Source organism: Pongo abelii, chromosome 2 (assembly GCF_028885655.2).
Source record: "Pongo abelii isolate AG06213 chromosome 2, NHGRI_mPonAbe1-v2.0_pri, whole genome shotgun sequence".
NCBI classification, from domain to species: domain Eukaryota; kingdom Metazoa; phylum Chordata; class Mammalia; order Primates; family Hominidae; genus Pongo; species Pongo abelii.
In genome coordinates this window covers 107,698,625-107,722,477 of record NC_085928.1, presented here as the reverse complement: position 1 = coordinate 107,722,477, position 23,853 = coordinate 107,698,625, and the positions used below count along the sequence as shown (strand labels likewise).

Here is a 23,853-nt window from a genome sequence, read left to right as displayed (position 1 = left end):
CTGAGAGCAAGCCACGAGATGGAGAAAGCTACCTACTGACCAAGAACACTGTAATGGGATGTTCTAGGGAAAAAAAGTTAAATTTGTTTTATTAATCTATGAATAAATCAGTGGTTTCTTAAAGCAGGTAGTGCTATATTCATTAAGAGACTGGGTTTGATGTAAGCTCTCAGTCTCTCGGCCTCAGCCTTCCTCAGGCAACAGAAGGGACTGATACAGACTGTCCACTGAAGCCCACCCATACCTGGGGGTTAAACATTCAACCTTAGAAGGGCAAAGGGCAAGAGGTTGGGAGGGGGTTGATCAGTAGCTAGACAGAGAAACTCCAGGACACCAGACTTTGTAATGAGGGGAGAGAATCTATGTATACTACAGTGAATCTCTCTTGCCCTTCTCCCGGTGGGAATGCATATCTTTGGTAACCAAGTGGGAGGGAGCAGCAAGGAGAAGCAGTAGATGAGGAGGAATATTTCTCACACCTGAACTTCACTCCTGGGCCTAGTTCCAGTGTCTCTTGATCCCCTATCCCTAACTGTAGAGACTGTTAAGCTCAACTACAGAGCTCCCTGCAGAGATGCTGATGGATATAACAGGCACACAGGGAACAAGACCCATTGGCTAAAATCATCCCTAGAGCTCATGTCTGAGGAGGCAAGGCCTCACCTGTCCTTCTACATCTTAATAAGAACCATAAATAGCTTCCTTAGTTAAATGGGAAGCCAGTTCTCTATAGAGTATGTTATATTCAACCAAACTCCCCAGTGAGCAGAGCTTCAGAAACAGGAGACTCTCCAAACATTTATTCAGTTGATTTATGAAAACTCCACACTTCATAACTGCCTCAACACAACTTGTGGTGTCCCTGAAAGTGACCACTAGGGCACTGAGGAAGCGGCTGCCAAGAATGGGTTGCTCCAAAAGCACTAGTGTGGCAGAGGCTGTCCACTCACAGATGGATCCACACTGGGCTGCAGGGGAACTTCTCCCAGCCCCAGACAACTGAGCCAGAGTGGAAGTCCCAGGTCTCACACGTCTGCAGGGACCTGGTAATGCCTCCTTCACTCTCTCTGAGCAATCACCCAGCTGGCTGGTTTCACAAAGTCTCAGGTGGGAGCCCTGAAACCAGAACCACGTCTAACACTTGCTTCACCATTGATGATGTATCTTCTTTGATAGATGTTCCTCCAGATATTGATGAGTCACCGTGGCCTACCTGGCAGGGCAGCTGGCCCTCTAGCTGGAATCGGTTCACACCCTCCTTCCCACCAGCCAGAGCACAGCCCTGGTGCAGGCATGGCTGAGGCAAGTGACCAGAGCACCAGGCAGGGGCACTTTCCAGGCCCCAGTCTCCCTGCCATGCTCTATTGTACAGATCTCCAGAAGGCCCATGGATTCCAACTGGGATTTGCGGAAAGGTCACTGAGAAGGAGTGGGAAGTTGGTCAGAGGAGACACCTAAGTGTGAGACTCAGAAACAGCAGAAGAGTGGAATGGGGTCTGATCACAGGGTCACCAGGATGCCCAGGGGCATCACCAGACACACGACTAGGATGACGAAGTCTGCTGAATTCAAACAGGAAGCTTGTCTCAGGTGATCAGTAATCCATTTCTTGTAGAAATTAACTTCTGTGTAAACTCCAGGGTATCCTTTGCGACCGCAGCCAACGCCCCAGCTCACAATCCCCACCTGGACCCATGTGCCATTTAATTCACAGACCAGGGGCCCCCCAGAATCTCCCTGGAAAAAGAAAGACAGTCACTGTAGGAAAGAAATAGGATCCACATCAGAGCAGGCTAATTGCACTGCAATGCACTGCAGAGCTAGGCACTCAGGGGGCTTCCCCAGGAACCCCTAAGACCCTCCTAGCCTTAGGTATCTGTCAATATGAGATCTGAGAATTGACAATTTCCAATAAACCAAAATCATGTACCTACTAAAAAGGCGTGTTCCAAAAAACGGAATATACCTAATGAAATCGTGCCTACTCTGAGACAATAATGAGTCAAGTGCTTACCTGAGTACACTGCCTGTCACAAAGAAGGGGCTCAAAACATGGAACATGTATTGTTGGTGGGACCTGCCTGATTCACCCCTCCTCCCACTCCAGGCTGTGTCAGTTGCTCTCTCCTGAAGGATCAGGTAGGCTGCCCAGGAGAGGCTTGGTGGCTTGTCCTCACATCCTATTACCATGAATAAGGGTAAACAGAGTGGGGCTAGGAGATAACCCAGGCCCTACTGGCTGGGGATGAGGAAGCTTTCAGGAGACAATTGCAATGCTGAGGCAGCAAGATGCCCATGAACTGACCTGACAGGCATCCTTCCCTTGGTCATTATAGCCACAGACGGTCCCCCTCATGACCATTTTACTCTTGGATATACTCTTCTTCTTGAGCACCTCACGACATTTCTCATGACGCATAATGTTTAGCTCAGTCTCCTGAAGAACAAGTGGCATTGGTCCTGAAACTGCAAAGAGACAATTTACAAGAGAGTGGATCTTCACAAAGGGATAGAACAGGAGCCCCCAGTGCCCACTCTGAGTCCTGATTGGTGTGTTTAACACAACTGCCCAAATTAAAGGAAGTCAGGGCAGTGGATAATGTCCCCACTTGACATAGAAGGAAACTCGAGCTTAATGTTGACATGGAGAAAGGAAAGGACAAGAAGCAAAATCAAGACAGTAAAAGGAAAAACAGATCAGGAGAGGGAGAGGCAAGGCCTTGTCAGCCTGCAAAATGTCAACCAAGTATCTGTCACTCTGAGTATCAGCAGAAATGACAGGCTGTCCTGTGCATCAGTAAAGCATCTTTACTTTCTAGAGCAGGATCACAGACTCTTAGACAGGTAGTGCCTCTCCCTAAGGATAGGAGTCCCCACAGCCTCACCGGCAGGGTTGCTCTGGCTTGGCCTACACTGCTAGGGTGAAGAAGTTCAACCCATCAAGGCAGGTCCTTCTAGTGGGGGTTGGCTCCTATTGGCAGACAGCTCATCACCCTGAGCTGAAATTCACCCTGAAGAGAACCCACTACACCTGGCCCCCAAGCCCCAAGGCCCCAATATGACAACAGAAATTCATAACATAGTTGTTAAATTACTTCCTGGCAGCATCTTCTCCACCCTCCTCCCTCACCCACCTGCTAGAAAATGGCCTCCCTGCCTCTCCCAATAGCTTGCAGGCCAAGCCCAGCCCACCAGACTGTCCCACCTCAGCATCTTGCCTGTCTCACCACTCTCTGACACTCGGCCCCATCCAGTCACCCAGCACTCTGTCCCAGCTTCCACTTCAAAAAGCTTTTCGGGGAGGCACACAGGCTGGATATGTGAGGAATAATTCACAGAGTAGGCGAGCAGAGCAAGGGCAATGTCGTTTGTCAAAGTGGCAAAATCAAAATTGCCAGGAAAAACGATGTCTCGAACAGGGATCACCAGTGCCTCTTTGGAACCAGCATGCAAGTCAGTGTCTCCCAGCTTCACCTTGTATTCCAAATTACTATTGAGAGAAAAGATGGCCTTCACAGAGATCCTGGGGGAACGTCTATGCTCCCCTTCCACACCTTCCAGGTGCTTCCCAGCCTGGTCCCATCTTCCTATGCCAGCCAGCAGCCACCTCCCTCCCTCCAAACCACATCCCCCCAAGACCCCTGACCACTTTAGCCAGTGGTCCCCAGATCAACGGCGGCGGCAACACCCGGAAACTTGTTAGAAATGCAAATACTCAGGTCTCACCCAGACTGGATAAAAACTATGGGGCTGTCACCCCCTTTTACAGATGAGGAAGAGGAAGCTCAGGGAAGGGGACAGACTGGCTCCAGGTCCCACAGCCTGATCAGGGCCCAAGCTCTGAGCCCCAAACACTCACCTAAAGACACAGTGGGCGGCAGTGAGCACCCAGCGCCTGTCGATGAGGGAGCCTCCGCAGTGGTGTCTGTTGCTGGTCTGCAGGCTCACCTGCCAGGGCCACTTCCTGTTTGGGGCTGGCAATCCTCCAATTATCCTTGAAACACGGTGGCCACAGGCTGGTGGGCTCAGTAAAGAGAGGGGACTGGAAGTGAAGCCACTACCTTCCCACCACCCCCACCAGGCTGCCCAGGGCGGAGGCGGGTTATCCTCTCTCTCAAATCATCTAGGTCAGGGTCTGACCCTCAACCTCCGTGAGCCGGGCTGCGTCCTCTTTGACCTCCCCCGCAGGCCAGGACAGATCTAGCACCAGAAACAATACCCTGAGAAAGGTGCCTTCCAAGGTCGGAGATCCCGTCGGGTTCCAAGGCTTCTCCCACTGTAGATGCTGAAGTAACCCAGGATCCTGGAGGCCCTGCGGGTGCTGGAGACCCTGGAGCTACAGAGGTTTCTGGAATTTTGGGGAATTTCGGGTGCACAGGAGGCGTCCGGGCTTCTGGGCTTGCCGGGGTCATTCTGGAATCCTCCTCGGGTCGGTATGGCTCACCTGGTGAAGACGGGGACCCGCGGCGAACAGGAGCTGGCCTGGCGGCGCCTCCTCCGCGTCTGCCTATTCCCACAGCACCCCCACTGCCACCCCACACCCAGCGTGGGCGCAGCCCAGCCCCGCCCTGTCCACTCCCAGCCTCACTGAGCAGGGGTTGAAGGAGCTGAAGCCAGATCAGGAGGTGGAGGCTCAGGCGTGTGCCTCCACGGCCCCTGCGGAGGCCGTCCTGGGACGCCATGGGCACCATCAGTACGCCTCGTGGCGCCCCCTCGCGGCGGCTCCGCCCTGGTCCCGGTGTTGGCGGGAACCCGGTGTGCCAGCGGAGACCTGAGGCGGCTCTCGCGAGCCCGGGTCACTCAGCAAAAACTAATCCGGGTAGTGCTGTGAAGGAAGTGGCTTTCAATATGTAATTCGGCCTGTGAACCTTAAGAAAGAGATTTTCCTGGATTATCCAGTTGAATGTAATTTTTTTTTTCGATGGAGTTTCGCTCTTTTGCCCAGGCTGGAGTGCAGTGGCATGATCTCAGCTCACTGCAGCCTCCACCTCCCAGGTTCAAGCGATTCTCCTGCCTCAGCCTCCCAAGTAGCTGGGATCCCAGGCACAGGCCACCACGGGCAGCTAATTTTTATATTTTTAGAAGAGACGGGGTTTCACCATGTTGCCCAGGCTGGTCTCAAACTCCTGACCTCACGTGATCCTCCCGCCTCGGCCTCCCAAAGTGCTGGGACTCTAGGGATGAGCCACCGCGCCCGGCCCAAGTTGAGTGTAATCTAATCACTGGATACCCTTCAAAGCAGCAGAAAATACAGTCTACCCAGTGGAAGGTTTCAAGTAAAACAGAAAGAGCCTGTTTTTCTGCAGCCTGGGGTTCCAGCTACTCCGAAGGCTGCGGCTGAAGGATCACTGCAGCCCCGGGGTTTGCGTACAGCCTGGACAACATATTGAAATGCCATCTCTTTAAAACAAAACAAAACAACAAAGTATGATAAATAGAAAACACAAAACAAGATGGCTATAATCAGTCCTAATACAATAGCAATTGTGTTACATGTAAATGTGTTGGAAAAAAACAAACAAAACAAATACTTTATAATTAGAGAAAAAAGATATCATCCAGAAATATACTATATGAAGAGACAAATTTAAAACAAAAAGATACAGATAAATTGAAAAGGGGGGATAGAAAAAGAAATACCAAGAAAATCTGAAACACAAAGTAAGTAGTATAGCAATTTTCCTCTTAGATCATAGTATTTAAGGCAAGATCATGATAAAGGGACAAAAAGGAATCTTATTATATAAAGTAAAAATAAGAAATGACCAAGAAGATGCAGAAAAAAGCCATAATACACAAAGAAACAGGTGACCAATTAATGGGAGACTGGAGTTTTTGATATGTTCCCCTTAAGAAACTGCTGGATTACACAGACAAAATTAAGCAAAGATAAAGAAGATTTGACTATTAATAATCTTCACCTTAGCTATATAATAAATTTTACAACTGCCAACAGAGAACACTTGCTCAATGACCACTAAGGGAACATTCAGAAATGATGCCACGAAGAACAACAACCTCCAGAGAATCATTGGTATATAGATTCTGTTCTTGAGTCACAAGTCAATAATATTAAAATCAATTTTTAACATATCAAAAAATCCCATCTTTCTGAAACAAAAACAAAACCCTTCTGAGTGGTTCTCCTATAAAAAGAAAATCATGAGGGAAATAATGAACATTTAGAGGTAACTGCCAATGAAAACACTATATATCAAAGCATATGTGATGCAGATAGACCAGTCCCAGAAAGTAATTTACAGCTTTGACAAGATCAGAAAAGAAAGACTGATAGCAAATGAGTTAAACATCCAACTCAGAAAGTGAAAAGGATCAATGGAATAAACTCAAAGAAAGAATTTGCGATGAAGGAGAAAATAATGGAAAAAGGAGGCAGAAATCAATAAAGTAGCCAGGCACAGTGTCTCAGGCCTGTAATCCCAACACTTTGGGAGGCTGAGGTGGGAGAATTGCTTGAGCCTAGGAGTTCAAGACCATCCTGGCAACATAGTGAGACCCTGTCTCTACTAGAAATAAAAAAACCAGCAGGTGTGGTGGCGTGCACCTATAGTCCCAGCTACTTGGGAGGATGAGACAGGAGAATCGTTTGTGCCCAGGTGTTCAAGGATACAGTGAGCTATGATCAGGCTGCTGCACTTCAGCCTGGGTGATAGAGTGACACCCTCTCTCTTAAAAAAAAGGAAATCAATAAAATAGAGAAAAAATTGTGGAGAGAATTAGCACAATCAGAATTTTGTTATTTGAAAAGCCTAATAAATTAGACAACATTCTAGTAAGATTAAAATAAAAGAAAAAAAGCAAAATACAGAATGAAAAAGGGAAAGCAACTTAAAGAGATATTTTTAAATTACCTATGATATTTTTAACTATAAAGGAATATTGGCTGGGCACTGTGGCTCATGCCTGTAATCCCAACACTTTGGGCAGCTGAGGCAGGAGGATTGCTTGAGCCCAGGAGTTTGAGACCAGCCTAGGCAACATAGTGAGACCCTGTCTCTGAATCAAATAAAATAAAATAAATTAGCTGAGGATAGTAGTGCATGCCTGTAGTCCTAGCTACTCAGGAGGCTGAGGCAAGAGGATCACTTGAGCCTAGGAGGTTGAGGTTATAGTAAGGTATGATTGTACCACTTGCACTCCAGCCTGGGTAACAGAGCAAGACCCAGAAAAAAAAAAGGAGAAAAGAAAAAGAAAAGAGAGAGAGAAAGAAAGAAAGACAGAAAAAGAAAGAAAGAAGGAAAGAAAGAAAGAAAGAAAGAAAGGTTATTAAATGCTGACTTCTCCTTCTAGCCGTGGAATATAAAAAGACTGACGTTCCCACCTGAAACAACCAAAAATGAACAAACATCTGAAACAATAGTTTTTAAGATATTGGACACCCACCAAAAAAAATACAATCCCTAATAGATGGGAAACAAATGGTGTAAGCCCTGTGACTGCCTTAGGTTTATGACTTGAGAGAATTTCCAGGCCACAGTACAGAGAAGGAGAATGTAGGCAGAATCCAGCAGGCTCCCAGATGTGAGCAGGTATTGCTGAGAGGCCAGGAACATGGAGGCAGCTGTGCTGATAACATACTGCAGAAGAGAGAGTCGCACAAAGAAAGAACACAAAGATCTGCAGAGGCTCCCTGCTGTAGTTTGGATGTTTGTCCCCTCCACATCTCATGTTGAAATTTGATCCCCAGTGTTGGAAGTGGGGCCTAATGGTATGTATCAGGGTCATAGGGGTGGATCTCTCATGAATAGATTAATACCCTTTCTGGAAGAGGAGGAGTGAGTGAGTTCTCACTATATTAGTTGCCAAGAGAGCCGGTTGTTAAAAAGAGCCTGGCACATCCACGTCCCCTCTCTTGCTTCCTCTCTTGCCATGTGATCTCTACATACCAGCTCCCTTTTGCCTTCTGCCATGACAGGAAGAAGCCTGAAGCTCTCATGAGAAGCAGATGCTGGCACCATGCTTCTTTACAGCCTAGAGAACCATGAGCCAAATAAACCTCTTTTTCTTATAAATTATCCAGCCTCAGGTATTCCTTTATAGCAACACAAATACTCCCCCTTGAGTATTAAACTGAGTATTGGTCAGTGCATGTCTGTGAGGAAACGACCTGAAGCTAGAGAAATAACCACTGAAAAGAATTAGAAGTAACAATGCCTGGTGCTCACACAGGGCCAAGAATAGAGCCTGCTTCCATTAGTTGGACAAAGAAACTCAAGATTCACAGAGCCCTGGGTAGAGTATCCAGGAAGGTCTTGCCTCAGCAATGGGGAATAATTAGGCCTAGACTGAGAATTGTCCTGCTTAAAAAGTCTTAAAAGCAAGATCTGAAAAGATCAAACAGTTTCCAAGTAATTTAAATGCATCCCCAAACAAAGCTCAAGAATATTTATGAGAATATGAAAATATCAAACAGCCAACAAGGTAAAAGTCACAATGTCCAGTATCCAATCAAAGAATACCCAACATGCAAGAAGCATGAAAATACAACTGATAATGAGGGGAATCATCAATTAATCTTATCCTCTCCAAACTGACACAGATGTTAAATGCACAGGCAAGGGCATTAAAACAGTCATTATAACTTTAAGTTATACCTATACATATATATTCAAAAAGTTCAGGAGAGATATCTAAGATGAAAAATGACCCAAATCAAACTTCTAAAAATGAAAACTACCATGTATGTCAGAAACACACTCATGGGATTAGTAACATATTAAACTTTGTGGAAGAAAAGATTAGTAAACTTGAAAACCTAACAATTAAAAAAAATTTGACCAGGCACAGTGGCCCATGCCTGTAATCCCAGCACTTTGGGAGGCCGAGGAGGGCAGATCACCTGAGGCTAGGAGTTCCAGACCAGCCTGACCAACACAAAAATTAGCCAGGCATGGTGGTGCATGCCTGTAACCCCAGCTACTGGGGAGGCTGAGTCAGGAGAATTGCTTGAACCCAGGAGGCAGAGGTTGCGGTGAGCCGAGATTGTGCTGTTGCACTCCAGCCTGGGCAACAAGAAGGAAACTGCATCTCAAAAAAGAAAAAAAAATTCAAAATGAAACAGAAAGAGAGTGTTATAAAAAAAGACAGAGAGAGAGAACATCAGTGAGCTGTGTCCTAATGTGTGAGTATTTGGGCAAAAATATTTAAAGAAATAATGTTCAAACGTTTTTAATTTGATAAAAACTATAAGCCCACAAATCTAGTAAGCTCAATGAACACCAAAGAAAGAAACATGAAGAAAACTAAACCAGGCCAGGAGTGGTGGCTCACGCCTGTAATCCCAGCACATTGGGAGGCTGATGTGGGCAGATCACCTGAGGTCAGGCGTTTGAGAACAGCCTGGCCAACATGGTGAAAGCCTGTCTCTATTAAAAACATGAAAACTAGCTGGATGTGGTGGCACGCACCTGTAGTTCCAGCTACTTGAGAGGCTGAAGCAGGAGAACTACTTAAACCCGAGAGGCGGAGGTTGCAGTGTGCCAAGATCGTGCCACTGCACTCCAGCTTGGACAACAGAGAGAGACTCCATCGAAAAAAAAAAGTATATATATGTGTGTGTATATATATATATAAAACAAGTATATGTGTGTGTGTGTGTGTAAAACTAAACCAAAGCACAACTTAATCAACTTGCTTAAAACCAGTGATAAAGTAAGTACAGAAGAATAAAGATAAGGATGACAGTAGATTTCTCATCAGAAGCTGTACAAGCAGGAAGACAGATGAGCACCAATTTTTAAGTGCTGGAAGAAAAAAACTTCTAGAATTTTATTTCAAAAATGAAGGCAAATATAGATTTTTTTCAGGCATGCATAAGATGAAAGACTATCACCAGCAGACCTGCACTATAAAAAAGTTAAAGTCATTAAGACAGAAGAAACGCTATACCAGATGCAAATTTGGATTTACATAAAGAAATGAAGAGTGCTGGGAAAGACAACTACATGGGAAATATGTAAGATACTTTTCTTTTATGTAAATATCTTTGAAAGATAATTGAATTGACTATTTAAACAAAAATAACAATGTACAGTGAGGTTTGTAACACGTATGCAAGAAGATGTATGACAGTAGCACAAAGATCGGGAGAGAGAGAAATATAAATACGGTTGTGTGTGTGTGTGTGTGTGTGTGTGTGTGTGTATGTGGTTGGCTTTTTTTTTGCATTTTTTTGTTTGTTTGTTTGTTTGAGACAGAGTTTCGCTCTTGTTGCCCAGGCTGGAGTGCAATGGCACAATCTCGGCTCACTGCAACCTCCGCCTCCCGGGTTCAAGCAATTCTCCTGCTTCAACCTCCCGAGTAGCTGGGATTACAGGTGCCCGCCACCATGCCCGGCTAATTTTTTGTATTTTAGTAGAGATGGGGTTTCACCATGTTGGCCAGGCTGACCTCAGGTGATCCACTGCTTTGGCCTCCCAAAGTGCTGGGATTACAGGCGTGAGCCACTGCGCCTGGGAAATATGTTGTTTTCAACCTGAGAAAGCTAATTGAAAAAAAAAAAGAAAAAGGAAGAAAAAAGAAATATGTCATAAGTTTTTTATCCTAAACGTGAAGTGTTATAGTATCACATGCAGCTGCAAGAGCTACAAAGTTCTCCAGGATAACAGCACAAAGAGAAGACCAAAAGCCAAGTGGAGGAGGCAAAAACAAGGTATTACTGACAGAATTTTAAATCTCTGGTGCCCATAGCCACAAAAAAATTCAACTCTGGTAGCTACAACAACAAATTAAAGCACAGCCCACTCCTGATTAGAGTATCACAAATCTCTGTAATAACCACCAAGCAGAAGGAAGCCTGTGTTTTTCTCCAAGCATAGAAAATATTTATATTAGTTATCTCCTGATACAGTAACAGAAATGGAGAATGTCCAACTTTCAACAAAAATTACAAGGCAAATCACAAGGCAAAAAAAAAAAAAAACACAGTCTAAGAAAAAGCAATAATCAGTACTAGACTCAGATATGACATAGATGTTGGAACTGTATGTATATTTAGGAAAGACCTGAGAAGACCCTAATCTCTCACCTCCAGCTAGCCTTGAGCGTCTATGCATGTCAGAAACGAAAGCTAAGAATGCTTTGTAGTGTTGTAGACATGCCCCAACAAACAGAGCTCCTTAGCACAGGCTGGAAAATTTGTTGATTTAAGGCGTTTAAGAAAATCTCTAATTATTAGCTGAGCACTAAAGCTAACAAGCAGAGATTTCATGGCCATATATGACAAAGAAGAGGCTTACAGAGTTAGTTTAGAAAAGTCACTAACCAAACAAACAGCAGCAGCAACAACAAATAGCAACAATAACAAAACAAAACAATAACAAAACCTGAGGAAGGTGAGAATATGATTTCCATAGTTACAACATATAGTATTTAAACTGTTCTGTTAAAAAAATTATGTGACATTCAAAGAAACAAAAAAGTATGGCCTGTACCAAGGGTGGGAAAACAGGGAAAGAAGTCGAAAGAAACTGCCACTAGGAAGCCCAGAAGTTGAACTTACTAGACAAACAATTTAAGTAAGCTATTTTAAATGTGTTCGAAGAACTAAAGTATGCCGTCTACAGAAGTAAGGAAAGTATGAAAATGCCATCTCACAAAATAAAAATATTACCAAAGAGAAATGATTTTTTTAAATAGAAAATCTAGAGTTGGAAATTACAAACACTGAAATGAAAATTCACAGGAGGAGCTCAAAAGTAAACATGAGCTGGCAGAAGAATGAGTGAACTTAAAGTTAGGTCACTTGAGATTATCTACTCTGGAAAGCAGAAAAGTAAAATAATGATGAAAAATAAACAGGGCCTCAAAAACCTGTGGGACACCATTAAGTATGTCAACATACATATAATGGAAGTTCTGTGCAAAGAGGAGAGAAAGGGGGAAGAAAAGATATCTAAAGAAATAATTGCCTAAAATGTCTCGAATTTGATGAAAAACATGAATCTACACATCAATGAATTCCAAATAAAATAAACTTGAAGATATGCACATTTCAAAATTTTATAAGCAAAGAGTTGCAAGACAATGACAAAGAGAGACTCTTCAAAGCAGCAACAAGGAAGCAATTCATCACATACACGGAATTCCCAATAAGATTATGAGCTGACTTCTCATCAGAAAGTATGGGGTCTGAAGGCAGTTGGGTGACACATTTAAAGTGCTGAAAGAAAAAGACTGTCAACCAAGAATTCTATATGCAACTCAAGTATCCTTTAAAAATAAAAAATATAGGGATTTATGTCAGGGAAGATGGCAGAGTAGGAAATTCCAGGAATATAACTCCTTACCTAGATGACAATTGTATTGGCAGGAACTATTTGAAGTAACTAGAGTCTGGAGTCTATTTGAACCCTTACAGCTTCAAGGAGAAAACTTGGCTAGTAGATTAGTTAGTTTCTACCAATTTAAGCTTTAAACACCCCTTACTCCTATCCTCACGGCAGGCAACTATGCCCATGTTCCTGGTGCAGCTTACTGGAGCCAAAATGGGCAATAACAACCTTCTCCTCCAAGTAACAGGAGTCAGTGTTCTGTAACTTATTGCTGCTTCTGATCACTGAGGTGTAGGCACACAGGCTAGCCACCATTGATTCAACTGCCACAGGCTGACACAGTTTTCAGGGGATTTAAAGGAACCACACCTGCTTATTTGTTTGTATTTCTTTTTTCCCTTTTTTCCCACTGGGGAGCCAGAAGTTTAAGGATCCAGACATTTCAAAGCAACTGTGAGCTAGGCATGGTGGCTCACACCTATAATCCCAGCCCTTTGGGATGTCAAGGCAGGAGGATCACTTGAGCCCAGGAGTTTGAGAGCAGCCTAGGCAACATGATGAAACCCTGTCTCCACAAAAAATACAAAAATTAGCCAGGCATGGTGGGATGCTCCTGTAGTCCCAGCTACTGGGGAGGCTGAGGTGGGAGGATGACTTAAGCCCAAGAGGTAGAGGTTACAGTGAGCTGAGATTGTGCCACTGTGCTCCAGCCTGGGCGGTGGAGCCAGACCCTGTCTCAAAAAAAAAATTATTGAGTCTAAGGAACAGAAAGGAAAAAATAAAAATGAAAGGAAATAAAATATACACCAGGCCAGGCATGGTGGCTCACATCTATAATCCCAGCACTTTGGGAGGTCAGGGCTGGTGGATCACCTGAGGTCAGGAGTTCAAGACCAGCCTGACCAATATGGTGAAACCCCACCTCTACTAAAAATGCAAAAATTTGCTGGGCATGGTGGCACATGCCTGTAATCCCAGCTACTCAGGAGGCTGAGGCAGGAGAATCACTTGAACCTGGAAGGTGGAGTGAGCCAAGATCATGCCATTGCACTCCAGCCTGGGTGACAAGAGTGAAACTCCATCTCAAAAAATAATAATAATAATAATAAAATATAGACCAGTATTTCTTACGAATGAATTTAGATATAGACATTCTCAATAAAATAATAGCAAACTGAATCCAACAATAAATATAAAAGGTTATACACTATCAACACCATGACCAGTGGAATTTATCCTAGGAATGCAACTTTAGTATAACATCCAAGAATCAATCAATATAATATATCACATTAATAGGATTTTAAAAGACATAATTATCTCAATAGATGAAGAAAAAGCATGTGAAAAGATCTAATGCCCTTTCATGATAAAACATTCAACAAAATAGGAATAGAAGGAAATTTCCTGAACTTGATAAAAAGGCATCTATGAAATCCCCACAGGTAAAATCATACTTAATAGTGAAAAAATGGATGCTTTCACCCTAAGATCAGGAAAAAGTCAAGGATGTCTGCTTTCAGCACTTCCATTCAACATTGTACTGGCAGGTCTAGCAAGGTCAACAGACAAGAAAAATAAATGAAAAGCATCCAGATTAAAAAGGAAGAAATAAAACTATCTCTATTCAAAGATGAAGCTTGTATGTAGAAAATTCTACAGAATTTTTATATATATATATTTTTATTATTATTATTATACTTTAGGTTTTATGGTATATGTGCGCAATGTGCAGGTAAGTTACATATGTATACCTGTGCCATGCTGGTGTGCTGCACCCACCAACTCGTCATCTAGCATTAGGTATATCTCCCAGTGCTATCCCTCCCCCCTCCCCCCACCCCACAACAGTCCCCGAAGTGTGATGTTCCCCTTCCTGTGTCCATGTGTTCTCATTGTTCAATTCCCACCTATGAGTGAGAATATGCGATGTTTGGTTTTTTGTTCTTGTGATAGTTTACTGAGAATGATGATTTCCAGTTTCATCCATGTCCCTACAAAGGACATGAACTCATCATTTTTTATGGCTGCATAGTATTCCATGGTGTATATGTGCCACATTTTCTTAATCCAGTCTATCATTGTTGGACATTTGGGTTGGTTCCAAGTCTTTGCTATTGTGAATAATGCCACAATAAACATACGTGTGTATGTGTCTTTATAGCAGCATGATTTATGGTCCTTTGGGTATATACCCAGTAATGGGATGGCTGGGTCAAATGGAATTTCTAGTTCTAGATCCCTGAGGAATCGCCACACTGACTTCCACAAGGGTTGAACTAGTTTACAGTCCCACCAACAGTGTAAAAGTGTTCCTATTTCTCCACATCCTCTCCAGCACCCATTGTTTCCTGACTTTTTAATGATTGCCATTCTAACTGGTGTGAGATGGTATCTCATTGTGGTTTTGATTTGCATTTCTCTGATGGCCAGTGATGGTGAGCATTTTTTCATGTGTTTTTTGGCTGCATAAATGTCTTCTTTTGAGAAGTGTCTGTTCATGTCCTTCACCCACTTTTTGATGGGGTTGTTTGTTTTTTTCTTGTAAATTTGTTGGAGTTCATTGTAGATTCTGGATATTAGCCCTTTGTCAGATGAGTAGGTTGCGAAAATTTTCTCCCATTTTGTAGGTTGCCTGTTCACTCTGATGGTAGTTTCTTTTGCTGTGCAGAAGCTCTTTAGTTTAATTAGATCCCATTTGTCAATTTTGGCTTTTGTGGCCATTGCTTTTTGTGTTTTAGACATGAAGTCCTTGCCCATGCCTATGTCCTGAATGGTAATGCCTAGGTTTTCTTCTAGGGTTTTTATGGTTTTAGGTCTAACATTTAAGTCTTTAATCCATCTTGAATTAATTTTTGTATAAGGTGTAAGGAAGGGATCCAGTTTCAGCTTTCTACATATGGCTAGCCAGTTTTCCCAGCACCATTTATTAAATAGGGAATCCTTCCCCATTTCTTGTTTTTCTCAGGTTTGTCAAAGATCAGATAGTTGTAGATATGTGGCATTATTTCTGAGGGCTCTGTTCTGTTCCATTGATCTATATCTCTGTTTTGGTACCAGTACCATGCTGTTTTGGTTACTGTAGCCTTGTAGTACAGTTTGAAGTCAGGTAGTGTGATGCCTCCAGCTTTGTTCTTTTGGCTTAGGATTGACTTGGCGATGCGGGCTCTTTTTTGGTTCCATATGAACTTTAAAGTAGTTTTTTCCAATTCCGTGAAGAAAGTCATTGGTAGCTTGATGGGGATGGCATTGAATCTGTAAATTACCTTGGGAAGGATGGCCATTTTCATGATATTGATTCTTCCTACCCATGAGCATGGAATGTTCTTCCATTTGTTTGTATCCTCTTTTATTTCCTTGAGCAGTGGTTTGTAGTTCTCCTTGAAGAGGTCCTTCACATCCCTTGTAAGTTGGATTCCTAGGTATTTTATTCTCTTTGAAGCAGTTGTGAATGGGAGTTCACTCATGATTTGGCTCTCTGTTTGTCTGTTATTGATGTATAAGAATGCTTGTGATTTTTGTACATTGATTTTGTATCCTGAGACTTTGCTGAAGTTGCTTATCAGCTTAAGGAGATTTTGGGCTGAGACAATGGGGTTTTCTAGATATACAATCATGTCATCTGCAAACAGGGACAATTTGACTTCCTCTTTTCCTAATTGAATACCCTTGATTTCCTTCTCCTGCCTAATTGCCCTGGCCAGAACTTCCAACACTATGTTGAATAGAAGTGGTGAGAGAGGGCATCCCTGTCTTCTGCCAGTTTTCAAAGGGAATGCTTCCAGTTTTTGCCCATTCAGTATGATATTGGCTGTGGGTTTGTCATAAATAGCTCTTATTATTTTGAGATACGTCCCATCAATACCTAATTTATTGAGAGTTTTTAGCATGAAGGGTTGTTGAATTTTGTCAAAGGCCTTTTCTGCATCTATTGAGATAATCGTGGTTTTTGTCTTTGGTTCTGTTTATATGCTGGATTACATTTATTGATTTGCATATATTGAACCAGCCTTGCATCCCAGGGATGAAGCCCACTTGATCATGGTGGATAAGCTTTTTGATGTGCTGCTGGATTCTGTTTGCCAGTATTTTATTGAGGATTTTTGCATCAATGTTCATCAAGGATATTGGTCTAAAATTCTCTTTTTTTGTTGTGTCTCTGCCAGGCTTTGGTATCAGGATGATGCTGGCCTCATAAAATGAGTTAGGGAGGATTCCCTCTTTTTCTATTGATTGGAATAGTTTCAGAAGGAATGGTATCAGTTCCTCCTTGTACCTCTGGTAGAATTAGGCTGTGAACCCATCTGGTCCTGGACTTTTTTTGGTTGGTAAGCTATTGATTATTGCCACAATTTCAGCTCCTGTTATTGGTCTATTCAGAGATTCAACTTCTTCCTGGTTTAGTCTTGGGAGGGTGTATGTGTTGAGGAATTTATCCATTTCTTCTAGATTTTCTAGTTTATTTGCGTAGAGGTGTTTATAGTATTCTCTGATGGTAGTTTGTATTTCTGTGGGATCGGTGGTGATATCCCCTTTATCATTTTTTATTGCATCTATTTGATTCTTCTCTCTTTTTCTTTATTAATCTTGCTAGCGGTCTATCAATTTTGTTGATCCTTTCAAAAAACCAGCTCCTGGATTCATTAATTGTTTGAAGGGTTTTTTGCGTCTCTATTTCCTTCAGTTCTGCTCTGATTTTAGTTATTTCTTCCCTTCTGCTAGCTTTTGAATGTGTTTGCTCTTGCTTTTCTAGTTCTTTTAATTGTGATGTTAGGGTGTCAATTTTGGATCTTTCCTGCTTTCTCTTGTGGGCATTTAGTGCTATAAATTTCCCTCTACACACTGCTTTGAATGCATCCCAGAGATTCTGGTATGTTGTGTCTTGGTTCTCGTTGGTTTCAAAGAACATCTTTATTTCTGCCTTCATTTCATTATGTACCCAGTAGTCATTCAGGAGCAGGTTGTTCAGTTTCCATGTAGTTGAGTGGTTTTGAGTGAGATTCTTAATCCTGAGTTCTAGCTTGATTGCACTGTGATCTGAGAGATAGTTTGTTATAATTTCTGTTCTTTTATATTTATTGAGGAGAGCTTTACTTCCAAGTATGTGGTCAATTTTGGAATAGGTGTGGTGTGGTGCTGAAAAAAATGTATATTCTGTTGATTTGGGCTGGAGAGTTCTGTAGATGTCTATTAGGTCTGCTTGGTGCAGAGCTGAGTTCAATTCCTGGGTATCTTTGTTGACTTTCTGTCTTGTTGATCTGTCTAATGTTGACAGTGGGGTGTTAAAGTCTCCCATTATTAATGTGTGGGAGTCTAAGTCTCTTTGTAGGTCACTGAGGACTTGCTTTATAAATCTGGGTGCTCCTGTATTGGGTGCATATATATTTAGGGTAGTTAGCTCTTCTTGTTGAATTAATCCCTTTACCATTATGTAACGGCCTTCTTTGTCTCTTTTGATCTTTGTTGGTTTAAAGTCTGTTTTATCAGAGACTAGGATTGCAACCCCTGCCTTTTTTTGTTTTCCATTTGCTTGGTAGATCTTCCTCCATCCTTTTATTTTGAGCCTATGTGTGTCTCTGCATGTGAGATGGGTTTCCTGAATACAGCACACTGATGGGTCTTGAGTCTTTATCCAATTTGCCAGTCTGTGTCTTTTAATTGGAGCATTTAGTCCATTTACATTTAAAGTTAATATTGTTATGTGTGAATTTGATCCTGTCATTATGATGTTAGCTGGTTATTTTGCTCGTTAGTTGATGCAGTCTCTTCCTAGTCTCGATGGTCTTTACATTTTGGCATGATTTTGCAGTGGCTGGTACCGGTTGTGCCTTTCCATGTTTAGCGCTTCCTTCAGGAGCTCTTTTAGGGCAGGCCTGGTGGTGACAAAATCTCTCAGCATTTGCTTGTCTGTAAAGTATTTTATTTCTCCTTGACTTATGAAGCTTAGTTTGGCTGGATATGAAATTCTGGGTTGAAAATTCTTTTCTTTAAGAATGTTGAATATTGGCCCCCACTCTCTTCTGGCTTGTAGGGTTTCTGCCGAGAGATCCGCTGTTAGTCTGATGGGCTTCCCTTTGATGGTAACCCGACCTTTCTCTCTGGCTGCCCTTAACATTTTTTCCTTCATTTCAACTTTGGTGAATCTGACAATTATGTGTCTTGGAGTTGCTCTTCTCGAGGAGTATCTTTGTGGCATTCTCTGTATTTCCTGAATCTGAATATTGGCCTGCCTTGCTGGATTGGGGAAGTTCTCCTGGATAATATCCTGCAGAGTGTTTTCCAACTTGGTTCCATTCTCCCCGTCACTTTCAGGTACACCAATCAGACGTAGATTTGGTCTTTTCACATAGTCCCACATTTCTTGGAGGCTTTGCTCATATCTTTTTATTCTTTTTTCTCTAAACTTCCCTTCTCACTTCATTTCATTCATTTCATCTTCCAGGGCTGATACCCTTTCTTCCATTTGATCGCATCGGCTCCTGAAGCTTCTGCATTCTTCACGTAGTTCTCGAGCCTTGGTTTTCAGCTCCATCAGCTCTTTTAAGCACTTCTCTGTATTGGTTATTCTAGTTATACATTCTTCTAAATTTTTTTCAAAGTTTTCAACTTCTTTGCCTTTGGTTTGAATATCCTCCCATAGCTCGGAGTAATTTGATCGTCTGAAGCCTTCTCTCAGCTCGTCAAAGTCATTCTCCGTCCAGCTTTGTTCCGTTGCTGGTGAGGAACTGCGTTCCTTTGGAGGAGGAGAGGTACTCTGCTTTTTAGAGTTTCCAGTTTTTCTGCTCTGTTTTTTCCCCATCTTTGTGGTTTTATCTACTTTTGGTCTTTGATGATGGTGCTGTACAGATGGGTTTTTGGTGTGGATGTCCTTTCTGTTAGTTTTCCTTCTAACAGACAGGACCCTCAGCTGCAGGTCTGTTGGAGTACCTGGCCGGCCGTGTGAGGTGTCAGTCTGTCCCTGTTGGGGGGTGCCTCCCAGTTAGGCTGCTCTAGGGGTCAGGGGTCAGGGACCCACTTGAGGAGGCAGTCTGCCCGTTCTCAGATCTCCAGCTGCGTGCTGGGAGAACCACTGCTCTCCTCAAAGCTGTCAGACAGGGACATTTAAGTCTGCAGAGGTTACTGCTGTCTTTTTGTTTGCCTGTGCCCTGCCCCCAGAGGTGGAGCCTACAGAGGCAGGCAGGCCTCCTTGAGCTGTGGTGGGCTCCACCCAGTTCAAGCTTCCCAGCTGCTTTCTTTACCTAAGCGAGCCTGGGCAATGGCGGGCACCCCTCCCCCAGGCTCGCTGCCGACTTGCTGTTTGATCTCAGACTGCTGTGCTAGCAATCAGCGAGACTCTGTGGGCATAGGACCCTCTGAGCCAGGTGCGGGCTATAATCTCCTGGGGCACCGTTTCCTAAGCCCGTCGGAAAAGCACAGTATTCAGGTGGGAGTGGCCCGATTTTCCAGGTGCCGTCTGTCACCCCTGGAAAGGGAACTCCCTGACCCCTTGCACTTCCCGAGTGAGGCAATGCCTCGCCCCTGCCTCGGCTGGCGCACAGTGCACTCACCCACTGACCTGCGCCCACTGTCTGGAACTCCCTAGTGAGATGAACACGGTACCTCAGATGGAAATGCAGAAATCACCCGTCTTCTGCGTCGCTCACGCTGGGAGCTGTAGACCGGAGCTGTTCCTATTCGGCCATCTTGGCTCTTCCAGTTCTACAGAATTTTACAGAAATTTTTACAGAATTCTACAGAAATTTTTACAGAATTCTACAGAAAATTCTGCATGGATAACAAAGTGTCAGGCTAACATGACACAAGCAAAGGAAACTAATAAAGTTCCAGTAGCTGACCCCACAGAAATGGACATCTACGAATTGCCTGACAAATAATTTAAAATAACCATCTTAAAGATGCTCAATGAGATGCAAGAGAACACAGATAGACAACTAAACAAAATCATGCATGAACAAAATTAGACATTTAATAAAGAAATTAAAACAATAAAAAGTCCTGGAGCTGAAGAACACAATGACAGAGCTGAAAAGTCAATAAAATTTTTTTTCTTTTTTTTTGTTTGGATGGAGTCTCACTCTTTCGCCCAGGCTGGAGTGCATGGCGCTATCTCGTCTCACTGCAAGCTCCGCCTCCCGGGTTCACACCATTCTCCTGCCTCAGCCTCCCGAGTAGCTGGGACTACCAGTGCCCACCACCACGCCAGGCTGATTTTTTGTATTTTTAGTAGAGACGGGGTTTCACCGTGTTAGCCAGGATGGTCTTGATCTCCTGACCTCGTGATCTGCCCACCTCGGCCTCCCAAAGTGCTGGGATTACAGGCATGAGCCACTGCGCCCGGCCTAATAAAACATTTTAACAGCAGAAGAGATCATGTAGAAGAAAAATAACAGTGAACTCAGTGATAGGTCATTTGAAATCAGCCACTAGAGAAATAAAAATACAAGAGAAGTAAAAGAATAAAGGGGCTGAGTGCAGTGGCTCACATCTGTAATTCCAGCACTTTGGGAGGCTGAGGCAGGTGGATCACTTGAGGTCAGGAGTTCAAGACCAGCCTGACCAACATAGTGAAACCCCGTCTCTACTAAAAATATAAGTATTAGCCGGGCATGGTGGCACACACCTGTAGTCTCAGCTACTCAGGAGGCTGAGGTAGGAGAATCACTTGAACCCAGGAGGTGGAGGTTGCAGTGAGCCAAGATTGCACCATTGCACTGCAGCATGGGTGACAGAGTGAGACTCCATCTTAAAAAAATTAAAAAATAAAAAATAAGAGATCTATGGGGTACCATCAAGGTAATGTATTTATGAATTATGGGAGTTCCAAAAGAAGAAGAAAAAGAGAAAGGGGCAGAATGTTTAATTAAATGTAGTTTAAGTAATGATTCCTGATGCCTAAAGGATCCCAAGGAAGATCAACCAAAAGAAGAATATCCTGAGACACATTACAGTGGTCCTTCTCTCTCCATGGAAGATTGGTTCCAGATCATCCACAGATACCAGAATCCATGGATGCTCAAATACCTTAAATAAAATGCATAGTATTCACATGTAACCTATGCACAACTTTCCATATACTTTAAATTATCTCAGGATTACTTATGATACCTAATACAATGTAAATGCTATGTAAATAGTTGTTATATTGTATTTTTGTATTAGCTTTTATTGTTGCATTATTATTTTATTTATTTTTTAATATTTTCAATCTGTGATTGGTTGAATCCATGGATGCAGAAATCACAAATTTGAAGGCTTGATTGTATAGTCAAATTATCAAACGCCTAAGACAAAAAATCATGAAAGCATAAGAGAAAAGAGATTAATCACAAAGTCTCTTAGTCCATTTGTGTTGCTATAACAGAATACCACAGACTGGGTAATTTATAAAGAAAAAAAAATTATTTCCCACAGTTCTAGAGGCTGGGAGGTTCAACATCAAGGTGCTTTGACAGCTGGGCAGGTCGTTCTGCTACATCCTAACATGGCAGAAGGCATCACATGGCAAGAGAGCAAAAGAGATCAAACTAGAAGCCTCAAACCCTTTCATAATCAGCATTAATCCATTCATGAAAGTGGAGTCCTCATAGCCTAATGACCTCTCAAAAGTCACACTTCTTAACACTGTTGCACTGGGGATTAAGTTACTAACACATGCTTTTGTGGGGACACATTCAAACCATAGCATGAGAGAACCCTCATAAGGATATCAGTAGACTTTTCAGTAAAAACCTGTAGGCTAGGGGAGGGTGGGTGAAAGATTTAAAGTGCTAAAAGAAAAAAAAAGCTGCCAACCAAGAATACTATTGCCAGCAAATCTGTAATTCAGAAATGAAGGAGAAATAAAGACATTCACAGACAAACAAAAGCTGAGGGAGTTCATCACCGCAAATCTGCCTTACAAGGCTGGGCCCAGTGACTCACACCTGTAATCACAGCACTTTGGGAGGCTGAGGCAGGAGGATTGCTTGAGCCCAGGAGTTCAAGACCAGCCTAGCAACATAGGGAGAATCCACCTCTACACAAAAAATTAAAAATTAATCAGGTGTGCTGGTACACATCTGTGATCCCAGCTACTCAGGAGGCTGAGATGGAAGGATTGCTTGAGCTGGAAGGTCAAGGCTGCAATGAGCCATGATCATACCACTGCACTTCAGTGCGGGTGACAAAGCAAGACGTTGTCTTTAAAAAATAAACAACAACAACAACAAAAATAGAATGAAAAGAAAAAGGAGGCCAAGCACGGTGGTTCACGCCTGTAATCCCAGCATTTTGGGAGGTTGAGGCGGGTGGATTACCTGAGGTCAGGAGTTCAAGACCAGACTGGCCAACATGGTGAAACCTCGTCTCTACTAAAAATACAAAAATTAGCTGGGCTTGGTGGCACAACCCTGTAATCCCAGCTACTCGGGAGGCTGAGGCAGGAGAATTGCTTGAGCCCGGGAGGCAGAGATTGCAGTAAGCCGAGATCATGCCACTGCACTCCAGCCTAGCCAACAGAGCGAGATTCTGTCTCAAAAAAAAAAAAAAAAGAAAGAAAGAAAGAAAAGAAAAAGGAAAAGAAGTTCTTCAAGTTGAAATAGAAGGATGTTAAGTAACAATGTGAGAACATGAAAATATAAAACTCACTGGTAAAGGTAAGTATAACATCAAATCTAAATATTGTAATGATGGTGTATAAATCACTTTGAAATCTAGAATATAAAGTAAAAGACAAAAAGATTAAAAATAACTGTAGTTAACAATAATTTGTTAATGGATACATAACATTAAAAGATGTAAAGTGTGACATAGCATAAAATGTGGAGATGGGGGAGAAGCAAAAGTGTATAGTTTTGTATAAAATTGAAATTACATTGTTATTAGGTTAAGATAGAATGTTATAACTTTAAAATATTTTATATAAACCTCATAGTAACCACAAAGAAAAACCTCTACTAGACCTGCAAAAAATAAACAGAAAGGAAATGAAAGCATACCATTACAAAAAAATCAACAAATCACAAAGGAAGACAGCAAGACAGGAAAAAAGGAACTAAAAACTAGAAAACAATTAACAAAATGGCAATAATAAGTCCTTACCTATCAACAATTACCTTAAATGTATATGAATTAAATTCTCCAATCAACAAACAGAATGGCTGAACAAATTTAAAAACAAGATCCAACAATATGCTACCTACAAGATACTCATTTCAGTCTTAGGGACACACATAAGCTGAAAAGTGAAGAAATGGAAAAAGATATTCCATGCAAATGGTAACCAAAAGAGAGTACAAGTAGCTATACTTACATCAGACAAAATAGAATTTCATTCAAAAACTGCCTCAAGAGACAAAGGTCACTATATAATGATAAAGGGACCAATTCATTAAGAGAGTATAACAATTGAAAAATGTATACATTATGTATATTTTATTTCTATCTATGTATGTATGTGCCCTAATATTTAGAGTATAAAGCAATATTAACAAAACAGAGGGGAAAATAGACAGCAACACAATAATAGTAGGGAACTTCAATACCCCACTGCCAATAGTAGATAGATTATACACACAGAAAA

The 23,853-nt window shown here is 42.4% G+C and overlaps 1 protein-coding gene across 1 annotated transcript; it reads right to left on the bottom strand.

The window, feature by feature from the left end:
- Positions 1 to 785: 785 nt before the first annotated feature.
- Positions 786 to 4,698, bottom strand: LOC112132656 (serine protease 44-like). The gene is made up of 6 exons (XM_054552185.2): positions 4,589 to 4,698; positions 4,220 to 4,444; positions 3,860 to 4,016; positions 3,228 to 3,490; positions 2,306 to 2,466; positions 786 to 1,737 (listed from the first exon to the last, which is right to left on the bottom strand). The coding sequence occupies exons 1-6, from the start codon at positions 4,689 to 4,691 to the stop codon at positions 1,501 to 1,503; spliced, it is 1,146 nt and encodes a 381-aa protein (XP_054408160.2). The 5' UTR covers positions 4,692 to 4,698; the 3' UTR covers positions 786 to 1,500.
- Between the last annotated feature and the right edge of the window lie 19,155 nt (positions 4,699 to 23,853).

Bases quoted from the DNA above. Each gene is read 5' to 3' on its own strand.
- LOC112132656 (XM_054552185.2), bottom strand. From the start codon at position 4,691: ATGGTGCCCATGGCGTCCCAGGACGGCCTCCGCAGGGGCCGTGGAGGC. The intron at 3,491-3,859 runs GTGAGTGTTTGG...TTCTCTCAATAG, and splicing joins GCCGCCCACTGTGTCTTTAG to TAATTTGGAATACAAGGTGA. The intron at 2,467-3,227 runs GTGAGACAGGCA...GTCTCTTTGCAG, and splicing joins GGGCCGAGTGTCAGAGAGTG to TTTCAGGACCAATGCCACTT.